The 13,067-nt window shown below is 29.4% G+C and overlaps 1 protein-coding gene across 1 annotated transcript; it reads right to left on the reverse strand.

Moving 5' to 3' along the window:
- Positions 1–6,875: 6,875 nt before the first annotated feature.
- Positions 6,876–9,537, reverse strand: LOC114188696 (transcription factor DIVARICATA-like). Its single transcript, XM_028077297.2, has 2 exons — positions 8,090–9,537; positions 6,876–7,732 (listed from the first exon to the last, which is right to left on the reverse strand). Exons 1-2 carry the CDS (start codon positions 8,515–8,517, stop codon positions 7,189–7,191), a joined length of 972 nt encoding a protein of 323 aa, XP_027933098.1. The 5' UTR covers positions 8,518–9,537; the 3' UTR covers positions 6,876–7,188.
- Between the last annotated feature and the right edge of the window lie 3,530 nt (positions 9,538–13,067).

Below are 13,067 nucleotides of genomic sequence, written 5' to 3' on the forward strand. Positions count from 1 at the left end.
CTCATGGTTGTTTTTGTTTGAGTAAATAGGGTGGTTTGACAGAGATAATATAAGAATAAAGTTTTGTAGAATATGCTTAAATTTATTTTTCACAAATGTGAGCCTAACATGGGTTTTTTAACTCAATACCCTCAATTTTCTTATATACATAATTGATAATAGTATGTAAAAGATTGTGGTGGTGATAGGTTGTTTTATGTCTCCATAATGATAGATTATAACACTCCTATAATTGATTATATCTTTATTTTTTATAATAAAAAAATTATTAATAGTAAATAAAATAATTTCACTTTTCATTCATTCATTTTCTACTAAATGGTCTATTTTTTTAACACAATTTTTGGAGATCGTGGGGGGGCAAAATCCTATTTGACAATCACTGCCTATCCTTTTATTGCAAAAGACTGTCTCAAGTAGGTTGTAAACAAGAAAAATATATAAAATAATAATTTTAAATAGCATCACTATTTAATACTTATTATCTTCAGATTATTTATTTCCGGTAAGTTGCTTATAAAAAGATAAGATTGTAGAAGATGGATAGCAACACAAACGATGTATTCAAAGAAAATTACTCACAGCTATAATTGTAGGTTAAAACTCGTAAGTTAACCCAGTCCATTACAGATTTAGATTGAGTTGGATTGAAAATTTTTTCAAATTTTAATACGGGTTAATTTTTAACATGGCTTATCAAGAACCTGACTCATCGGGTTGAATTAACCCACCCACAGATAAAAGGTCACATAATTTTTTTTGTATTTGGGTTGGGTTGGACTATTTTTTTTAGCCAACATATTGGGTTGACAAATGGAAATATAATATTGTTGTTATTTTGGTTTATATTTGGGGTTAACCATTATTTTGGATTGTATTGAAGTTTATTGAGATTTTAATCACAATTAAAATTTTGTTTTTTTGGAACAGAAGAAAAAAATTGTATATTTTTTAACTAAGTGAGCCGATGAGCCAATCTGTTTAACCCACCAACCCGTGGTGGACTGGACTGAGTTCAAATTTTTTTGACTCGTTAATAAATGAGCCAGATGGGGTTAATTCACTGAATGACCAACCCGTAGTGGGTCAGGTCGAGTAGTCCGTTTTGACTGCTCTACCCAAAACTGTGTAATAAAAATATAATTTTTGTAGAATGTTATTATAATTTTTAGAATCTCTTTCACAGTAGAATCATCTTCGTGTATGAAATTGAAACAAAAATAGTAACTGGTTGAGGGTTACTCTAATTCTATTTTTATCACAAAAATAAAAATGTAACCATATTTTGCTGCTTTAGAGAGTTTATTGTTTGAAGTTGTAGACTCTCAAGGTTGGCTTTTTCTAAATTAGGGTTAAATTACAATGCTTATAATGCACATAATCATTGTAGTGAGTTACACTAGGTTGATGTCTATGGTTTAGGCAGATGTCAAAAATATTGTTCTTACATAAATGCTTAATTTCCCTTTTCCCTCCATATATATTCATGATAAATTGATAGTTTCTATAATAAATGTTTCAAAGACTAGGTTTGGTTATAGACAAAGCAAAAAAAGGTATTAGGTGATGGATTAACTATAAAGGGTTTATAGTACTATTAGTTAAAACTTCACCTTTCTTGAAGTAGATTTACATGCTATGTTTAATAATCATCATATATAGGAACTAGTCTAAGATAGTGATAGCAAACTTAGGTGTTTTCATTATACCATTAATCATTTTCTTGTTGTAGTTAGTCCTTGGTGGTCTCAAATAGAAGTTTTTGCTAACAATCGAAACCCTAGTAGATCTCAATCTTGATGTCCCTAGTCTATGACCGACATAAACTACATCCATGCTTTGTTATTGGGATCATTACTTCAAATAAGCATCGATTTCAGGGATCATGTTACACACATTCTAATGTGAAATCCAAAATGGCAAAGTGAACTTTTTTTGCTGTATAGAAGATCATTGTATGCATACATGAAGATTTTGAGGAGTGTGAGAATTCCATGAAAAAAATAATGATAAAGTGCAAGCATTGGGTAGTTTTGGGTCCCATGTCATGACTTGGATATTTCATACCTACTATTTGAATTTTCTATTGTGAACTCAGTAGATCTGAAAATCTTGCTGAGAAGACATGTCCTTTACCCTTTCTGTTTGTCTATATAATCTGAAATCATTAACTTTGTTGCCAATATTCTGGTTTATTCCCATTGAAGGGTATGAAATCTTTCAGATACAATTGCATTGCCTAATGATAATGAGATTTGATGCAGCAGCTTTCCGTCCTTCTCTGTTGTTTTCCAACGTGTGAAACTCAAATCTCATTGAACTCCCATCATTCTCAGATTCTGGGCCAATCAATAAACATTCAGGGAATCACACCCACTTTCTCATCATACCATTATAGACACAACTATCGATTGTGCCAACCATATGCTCCATTTAATATTTAACATGTGTAAAGACGATATCTAAACGGATTAAGTTTTTCTCCTTTAACTTTCGATAAATTTTAAAATTATTCTATTTCAAAATTTTGGACCAATTTAGTCTTTCATCTTTCGAAATACGTGAATTTAATCATTTTAATCAAATTTTGTTAAGTTTATTTAATATTTCAAACATATTTCATAATAGTATTTGACTTAACATTAAAGCAAAAATATATCAAACAGTATAAACAACTCAAATATAATCTTGAAATGCATACGAAACATCAAATAAACCTAACAAAATTTGATTAAAAGGATTAAATCTACGTATTTTAAAAGATGAAAGATTAAATTGGTATAAAGTTTCAAAATAGACTAATTCCAAAATCACTAAAAGTTGAGAAATCAAAAACATATTTAACCCTGTCTAAACCAATCTGGTTCAAGAGTTCGATAGATCTAAAACAAATTTAAAAATAAAGTATTTTTATGATAATTTTATTTTAATTTTTTTTTTCAAAGTTATTGAGATTTTTTTTTCTTTGAGATTAAAACAATTAATACTAAAAAAATCTCGAAAACCTAAAATAATTAATACTAAAAAATATTTTGAAGAATTTTTTTATTTGAAGCATATAAAATACGAACTTTACCTGTTTGAACCTTTAAGTCAACTCTGAAACCCATGTATTTAAAAGTGAACTGCTATTTTAAATAACATCTTTTAAACTTGTTAACTTACTCTTTGATAAAATGATTAATTCAACAAAGTACTATGAGAGTGCTCCCAACATATATCTTTCGGCATATTTTTATGATTAAAGTTTGTTAAGAACCATACCATTATAAATAAGTGAAACTTATAAAATGCATGTTTAGTCAATCTAGTTTTTCACTTTATACCAAAACTTTTTCATGTAACTTGTGGTGCATGTCACTCTCCCATCATTAATTTAATAAGAAGTGGGGTGGTTTACCATTTGTGATTTTCAATAAGAATTCAAGAGTAGAAAGATTAAAAAGAGAAATCATTTAGTGATATTAATCTCATATAATACATATAGTTAAGTGTTGTTGTTTTTTTTTCTCATTAATTGAAAAACTTGAAAATGTAGCACATAGATATTGATTAGAAAGATATAGACACCCAAAATAGTCATATATTACCAAATAATTTCCAAAAGGGTGTTATATAACATTTATATAAATATTCTAATAAAAAGATTTAGTATAGATATTGAAAATCTACACTAAATATGATGCACTATACAAAGATACATCAATAAAAGCAACCTAGATGGGTTTTATTTTCTTATCATGTAAAGATTATTTAGTAAATAATATCCACCAAAGAAATTTTCGTGTATGCAAATAAAGGAGAAACATTCATTGCAAAAACAAAATCAATAAAAAGCTTGTACTAGGAGGTAATGTTTGACTCTCTTTTTATTTCTCCACTAAATTAATTACGTAACGAGCATCCTTAATCAAATCCAAAAACAAATAATTGAAGTTATTGTTAGAAGTGGACTTTAAATCAAACTCAATCACACAAACTGACTTGTAAGGTGAGGATTACACCTACTTATATATTGTAAATTGGGCCTTATTGGGTGATCCGTTAGTGGCTTGATATCGGGTGGAACAGAATATCCAAGAAAGCTCGTTAGGATAGACTCTAACTTGACTCTGATACCATGTTAGAAGTGGACTTTAAGTTTAACTCAACTCTACAAACCGACTTATAAGGTAAAGATTGTCCCCACTTATAATTGTGAATTGGCCTTATCGATGTGAGACTTCCAATTATTATTACGGTATGAATTTGGTTAAGTATAGTGCAAGAATTGATGGAAATAAGAATAAAGTGGGGAAGGTGCTTTTTAATTCCACTTGCAAAAAAGGAGGTTTTCCTTTTGTAAAGGATGGTGGTTAGTCTTGTCACATACTGTAGCAAAACCAAGTAGCAGGACCATTTAGGCTTATACCCTCCTCATGCATGGTGTGGTTGTTTTTATTAGACTTGAATAGCCAGATTTCATACATTACAAGGGTCGTTTTAAAATGCATCAATAATTTTGGAATTTCTATGAATAATTGACAATAAAGTTAACAAAAAGTGAAAGTACTACTTTTCATAAAGGGTCACATTTTTTTCTTCAAAAGAAAGCTTTGGTTAATGCAGGTAGAATTACATGTGGAATTGTATTCCATCACTCCTCATGTGATTCCATAATTTCACCCCTCTCATTTTTATGGCAAACATCATCAAATTAAAACTTTTCTATAAATACTTAATGGGAAAAAAAATCATAAATCATAAATCACAAATCAGAATTTCTTTATTTGGTACTGCTAAGTTTAATTAGATTTCAGTGTGACAATCTAACATCTTCTGATTTAACTTTCATTCTGATATATATAAATATATGCTTCTTAGATTCATCTGTCAACTTTATGAAAAATTGAATTTGGCCTATAAAAATGTACTCTGAAGACCACCATTGCTATGTTCAACATTCAATCATTCACTCCTTTATGAGAAGGAAGCACTTTGTCATTAACAGACGAAACACTTTGCAGCACAATAAACTTGTCCACACCTGCATAACTTTTTGCATTATGCAAAAATTGAAGCATATATGCTACACCTACTTGAAAGAAAGAAAAAAAATAGATATATGAGATTGGTCCAAAACAAAGAAACAGTGGAATTGTGCGCAAGGAATTTGTCTTGGCATATCCTATTTCCCAAAGCCAGGCTTGTAGAAAGTGGAGCAGATGTGGTCAAAAGGACCTTATTGCAAAGAAGAAAAAGCTTATTGTGATGATTTGCATCAGTAATCAAATGCACATAGTAGCTTCTATTTCAATTATTGCACCTTTCTCTTTACTTGGTTGTTGTGAATCAATTGTGTAATTAATTAATTTGTAGATTCTCCTTCCAAGGAAAGTTTGTAGGCGTGTCTTTGTACAATTGAGCACACATTTTGGAATCACTTTGCAATGTTAATCAAGTAGAATAAGTGCTGATAGACCCTCAAAATAGTTTATATTAAAATCTAGACTTAACTTAGTTTGAAGGTAGCCACAACACACACTGTATCAGCAACTTCTTTAGTCATTTCATGTCAAAGATGATCTGCCACAATGTTTACTTATCATTGATGATGTTTGTTTATTTATTAATATTATTGTTATTTGTTATCATTATCTCCACAAAGCACTCTTTGAGGAAGGGAAAAGAATGAGTATGGCAAGATTCTTCATTCTCATTCTCAGAGAAAACAAATATGTGGTCAATGAATTTTCTGTGCAAAAGGAGAATCCAGAACCCTTTTGTGTGAGTATAATAAATGAGTAAATGTGTACTGTTAAATCATTTATCAAAGTCAAATAAAATTATCACAAAGTCAATCAATGAAATAAGTTACACTTTCTTTTCATTATGAAACATTTACTAGTTTTATGAATGATTAATTTTTCAGGAGAATTTTTAAAGATGCTTTCAACCATACCAGTACCATTTCCTCTATTTTAATATACCAAAGGTTTTTGAGATGATTTTTCTTTTTGTGTATTGTTCAGAATATCATTGACAACGAGGTTTACCCTGTATTTATACAGGAGACTTTACAAGATAAAAATAATGATTTTGGTTAAAGGTCTAAAGTTGATAAAGAGTATGTTTCAGACTTTTAAAATCCCAATGTCAATGATAAAATATTCAAAAATTAGCTACTTGTGATAGTTAATCCATATAATGTAAACACTTCCTTACACAATTAAGAAGAGTGTGATTTACTCAAGTTATTATATAATGATATATAATAGTAACATCATCAAACAGTGAGAAACCACAGCATCATAATAAAATAAGGTTGATGTTATAGACCATACACATGTATTATAATATCTGGTTAATAAATGCTGAAAACTTGTTTTTGGCAAAATAGAAAAGGCTCGGGTTGTCTCCGTAAATGGGATCAACAATTTGAGGCAAGATATGGAGAACAGTGAAGTATTTAAAATTGTGTTAAACAGAATGGCTCCGTACACATAGAATCAGAATGACTATGATGCTTTGTTTGGATTTACTCAGTGAACAGTGTACAAACCAACAGTGCACAAACAGTGCCCTCAACGTCGTGCATGACCAAATTCTTTGTTAAGAATATATTACCCATCTAATCCGACATGAATCACGCTTGTACCATATGTTTCTATTTATTCTAATTAAACAACTAATTAATCCACATGAATCTAACTTTGTGTAAAATATATTCGTGCATCTTAATCTTATCTTAGAAGAACCATTGCTAAGGTACTAGATTACGGATCTCTAAATTTCTTACTATTTTTTTGCCCTTTAAATACAATTGTGCATCAACAGTACTACTACTACTACTACCCTTCTCATACATAAATAACTTGCCATAGTACAAGGGGCCCTTTCTCTTTAAAGTTAACATTTCATTCTAAACTTAGCTTCAAATCCAATATTCTTAAACGAAAAACCAAGGTTTGGTACTTCTTTTTGCCTAGCAGCTCTCACCTTTCACAAATGTAAGGTTGATGAAGAAACAAATTTCCACACCTTCCTTCAAGTTCATATACCGAGAAGGCAATAACTAACTAATAGTCTAATGTAAGGTATTCACATAAAAACATGGCAAAAGGCACACACACTGTACTAGAGTGAGTGCACTGAGCAAAAGACACTGTTTCTAGGCATAAATAATTCAACACAACCACCACCACCACATCATGCATGGGAATAGTGCTGGGAGGGCTGCATTTGGAAAACCATGTTTGGTGTCTGAGGTCCTAAGTAAGAAGACTCATGGAGAGGACTTCTGTGCAGACTTTGGCCCTGCACCTTAAACCCATATGAGTTAAGGCCATAAGGGGAGGAGACAAACACTTGTTCATGTGCAGGATTCAGAGCCATGGCCACTCCTGCATTTGACTGATTACTCCATTGGAAATTCACTCCTGATGAGGCAGCACTGGAAATTGGCTGCTGCTGCTGCTGCTGCTGCTGCTGGTGTGAGAGCATCACAGAATGCTGTGGTGAAGTGGATCTTTTGCTGCTATCTTCTGAAGAAGTTCTGGTGGTTTCTGTGAGATTCACTGTTGTTATGTCATGGATGCTAGCCCTCCTCTTGTCTTTGCCTCCTGAAAGTTGCCTGATGAAGTACTTCTGCGCGTGACTTGCAACTTGAGTTGGTGTTCGAGTGATCACAAAATTGCGTGAAATGTTTCTCCAATCACCTTTGCCATACTTCTTCAGCCCCAGTAGAAACAACCTGTGGAGAAATTTTCACAAACCATAATCAAGTTCCAAGTTGACACACCCAACAACATCTGATATAAATAGCACATAATTTAATTACTTGACCTAACCAACCACCCAGAAAGCTTGCCTCATGAAGGCTATCATAAAGACCTTAACACAAATAAGAAATATACAACTCTTGATAACAAGCTAGACAGCATCATAGCTCCTACTCCTAGGTTCACAAACAAAGTACATCATAAACTTAACCACATCCATTTTTCTTTTCAGATTATTTCCCATTTTCTTCATGTGGTATTCCACAGACATACATGGAAATAAAATTTAAAAGCAACAGTAATAAAGAATAAGCAAGAAGATGACTCACTTGTGTTCCTCTTCAGTCCATGGCACCCCTTTCTTCCTTTCCTGCTCAGGAGGTCTGCCAGAGGAGGATCTCTTAGCAGTGAGGCCTTTGAAGCCATCGTAGCCAGGAGTGTTCACCCAGTCTAGGGTGAAGGGTGAGGTGGTGGTACTGTAGCCTGGAATCGGGATCAAGCCAGCTTCTATGTTACAAACATCTGCTTCCAATTCCTTGTACTGTTTCACCACATCCATAACTGTCTTTCCTGGTATCATCTCAGCCACCTTGTGCCACCGATCCGGGGTGTCCTTATCATACACTGCAAGAGCATTTTCAAACAGCTTGTTCTCTGCAGGGGTCCATTTGGTGTTGGTCCTGTTATCATCCAAAAGCCAATTGGTGTTGTACATGTAAGGTGAGGCAGGAGGGAGGATCTCCATTTCCCACTTCATCACACCAAAGTCACAACACAAGAACACAAAAACTATGGGAGCATCAAGAACAAGGTTTGAGCAAATTCAAGATGGTTTTTTGGTTTTTGGTTTGGTGTGTGTGTTTGTGGATATTACTCGAAAGATTGCACAACTTTATGGGAAGCAGGGTTGATTCAGAGCAGGAGAGAGAGGGAGATATGTGAGAAGCAGAGGTGGAGGTTTTACCACAACACTATGAAGGATAAATCAACAAGCATTTTTTTGAAAGGAATCAGAATAGCCTTTTTTTTATGTGTAGGAAAGGAGGCATGCTCTTCAGGAATCTATAAAAGACCCACTTTGTAAAAAAATCAAAGGGAATGCTCCAAATTGAGGTTCAAGATTATTACCTAATTGGTCCAAAGGAAAACCCTAGAACCACTTATGATGAGATCTAAACCCAATGAACTTCCCTCCCAGATACCAAAAACTGGAACTAAGACACAGCAAAATTCCAGTCAAAAAACAAATCCCAACAAAATAAAAATGACAACTTTCAGAGGGGAAAAATCTGACAAGTCTTTCTGCACTTCAATTTAAGTTTACCCCAATTGGGAAAGCAATTAGAAGCCAAGGAACAGCAAAAGGGGTGCAGCCTGAGACAATGAATGTACAGACCCAATTAGGAAAGAGCAGAAAGACTCTGAATTTATGAGGGAAGAGGGTGGTGGAAGAAAAAGAAGAAAAGCTTGTTTAGAAAAAAACACAAAACAAAACTGTTTTTTTTTTTTTCCTTTTCTTTAAATCCCTTTTTCTTGATGCTGAGCAACCAAGAAAAGAGAAAGAAATACTGAAAAGAAACTTGGCACAAAAAAGGAATAGGAGCCCCCCCAAATGGAAAAGAGGGAAATTATATGGAAGCTGAAAAAGCAAAGTGATGAAGGTTGAAAGAATGAATCTTAAAACAAACTTTGCCACCAAGGGAGAGAGAATCAAAAAGCAGTGGATGAAGGTGGTGAGCTGTGATTGGGTGCTATGTGTGTGTGTGGATCCTGCAACCATATAAAAAGTTCCCTCTTATTATAATACGCACACACCCCTGCTTCTGTGCACTTTTTATTAAAAATAATAATAACTAATTAATGATTTATAAATTCATCATTTACTCCTAATTATTATTTTATTCAGTCGTTTAATTTCTTTTTTTGTCTTTTTCATTGACGTTCTACGTGAAACGAGTATTCGCAGTTCATCGAGCTTGGCCATGTTGCGTTGCAAGGGTCAATGTAAACACCCCACTCCCAGATGAATGCTTCGTTCACACCTACTCTTCGTTTATGGAGTTTTCAGTTTAATTTCATGTAACCGTACGAAGGTTTTTGAATTCATAATAAATGAAATGGAGTAAATAAATGGTATAGGAATTTATTGTTAAGAAATATCATTAATGATCTTAATTATAAATCATTAATTATCCTAATTACTATTTGCTACTTATGAATTTTTTTTTCATTTACTACAGGTATAACTATAATTTATTGCCATTATAACTATCGACTAATATCATTTATTGTTTCAAAATAAATTTTATACTCCTCTTTCCCTTTTATTTTATCTTTCGTTTAAGAAAAAAAAAATTAGTGAATAAAATTTTAAGAGTTTTATTTTATTCTTTTTCTATTTTATTTTTTCTGTAGTTATTACATATTTTAAAAAAAATATTTTCTTTTATGTGTTAAATAATATTTTAGACATTATTACATCATTTGACATATTATACCTCAAATATCAATTTAAACATCATTTAAGACGTAATAAAAAATAACATAATTAGCTTAAAAAAATTATAATCTTTTATTTTTAAAATTTAAAGACCAAAATATCAAAATTTGAAACTAAAACTCATTTCAATTTTGCATTCAGTTTAAAAACTAAAATCATACTTAAGTTTATAAATAAAAGAATAAGATATGAAGTTATTTTGTGTAGTAAACTTTAATTACTAATAATTGTATTTAACTTGTGATTAATAATACATAAGATTTAATTAAGTTTAAAGTCTTTGATAAATAAATTTGTGTATTTTATAAGTAAGTGATTATTAAATTTTTGCTACTGTAATTTTTATATTAAGACAAATAAATAAAAAATAACATGACAATATAATAACAACACTTCACATAAAAATTAGTCAAATATAATTTAATTAAAAAAAATAAATTTTAAGTACTTAATAGATTAAAAAAGTTTTTAATAACTAAATTAAAGGTATATAAATTTATAAAAGGGTTAAATATATTTATAGTCTTTGAACTTTAACATTAAAATAAAATTTGTTCATGTTTGAAATTTTCTCAAACATATTTTAGTTCTCAAATTTTAAAATTGAATTAATGTTGTTATTTTAGTTCAATTATGTTAAATGTTTTTAACGTGTCAAACACATTTCATGCTAATTTTTGAGTTATTTACATATTTTGACAGTTTTTCTTTCAATAGTCAACTGAAAAATGTATTTGACATGTTAAAAAATTTTAATGTAATTCGATTAAAAGATTATATTCATTTATTTTTAAAATTTAGAGACAAAATATATAAAAATTTCAAATATCGCTTCAGAGACAAAAAACATATTTAACCCATTGATAAATTTTTTTTATTATTATTTGTTTTATTGTGTTAGATCACTTTTAAACATCTTTTTATATTTTTATTTCACTATAGGCTTGTTATAAGTCTAATATTTTATTTGATATTTTATTTAATTGATGGCACAACTATATATCTTTAAAAATTTTATTTTTTTATTTTATAACTCTATCTTGTTCGACACTCATATATATTTCGATAAAAAAAAATCGTATAAAATTCAAATTTTTAATTTATGATTCTATGTGTATGATCCAACAATAAAAAAAAACTTAATACCTAATTCATAACATAGTTTAATCGAACACATTCATTAAATGTAATTTTTTTTTTAATAGTATTAACTGCTCCAACAGTTTCTTAAATTAACTGTTATTTATAATTTTCAACAAGGAAATTATAACTATACTTTAAAGTATTATTTTAAATAAATTTTCACACTAATCTAATTGTTTAATAATAATTTATACATTTCAAACTATAACCAACAGAGGATAACTCAATATCTTCATTATTCATAAAAACGTGTCTAGATGCATTTGTATAAAGATATAACAATTACTTTTAATACTTTTTTATTCATTTAATTATTTATTGGTTTCCTTAATATATGTGCGAAAAATCTTAAATGTTACACATAATAAAATGAAACCGAAGAAATAATTAATTTAATGAAGTAGGGAATTATTTAATGAAAAATTTAAAAAAATGCTCAAAAAGAAAAGATGGAATGTTATTCTACAAGATGAAAAAACATTTCATGGACTTCAGCCTGTCATGTATCTTTTAAACTATTTTTTAATTTTGTTTTTACTCCAATATAAGAGTTTTATAAATGTTTTATTTGCTTAATGATATAAATACATTTTTTTAAAATAAAAATTTATTATTTTAATTTTATGAATTAGATTTTTTTTAAACACATAATACATAATACAAATTCTGTTATTTAAACTTAGTTCAATATTATTTTTTTTATAAAATTGAAATATTAAACTTATGATATAAATTTCAAAACTTAAATTTATAATATTATACGTGCAATAAAAACACTTTAATAATTCATTTATAAATGACTTTTGTCAAACATATTAACGAGTTATTATATTTAATGCTAATTAAGCTATTACATTTAATGCTAATTGAAAAAAATTGAAAAGTATTAATTACTCCATCAAGTTTATGAGTTGGCTATTTTTTTAAGACTTAAAACATAACTAAAAATAAATTTGGTATTTTATAAATAGAGTTTGAATAATTTATTATTAAAATACAAAAGTTTATAAATAAAATAATTAATTAGTCAAGTTTCATTTTACAAAAATCATCATTTAAATATATATATATATATATATATATATATATATATATATATATATATATATATATATATATTTCTTTCTAAAATTTTAATTGTTTTGTTCATCACTTTTTAATATTAGAGATCGTCAAAAGAATCTTAACATAGAATAAAATAATCATTGTCAATCATATTATTTTGTTGAGTAAGTTCATTTTACTCTTTTCTTATGTTAATTTTTAGAAGTTTTGCATGCATGTACCATAAAGTTGTTGTAAGTGGGTAATAAATATTCAAAATAAGTCTATGTTTGTCTATGATTGTTAGAATATGTTCAAATCTACTATTTACAAATATAGTATCATGTGAGAACTAGAGCTTTTGAAGCTTAGTTAAGACAAAAACTTAGGTCAAGTAAGGAAAGTTGACTTATTTTCTACTATTACTATAAGTTGAATGATTGATTGGTTCAAAGTTGTAGTTATTACACTTAAATTTATCTATGGACTCCTTTAAGGTATGATGATCATTGAATATTGATTGAGATGTTTGTTTGATATATTGTTATGCGAGTGAGGAACAAATTGATAACAAATGTATTAGTTCGGTTATATTGGCTCATGGTATCATATTTTAGAAT

This window comes from Vigna unguiculata, chromosome 6 (genome assembly GCF_037176805.1).
Source record: "Vigna unguiculata cultivar grain cowpea cultivar isolate G323 ecotype 2 chromosome 6, ASM3717680v1, whole genome shotgun sequence".
Lineage (NCBI taxonomy): Eukaryota > Viridiplantae > Streptophyta > Magnoliopsida > Fabales > Fabaceae > Vigna > Vigna unguiculata.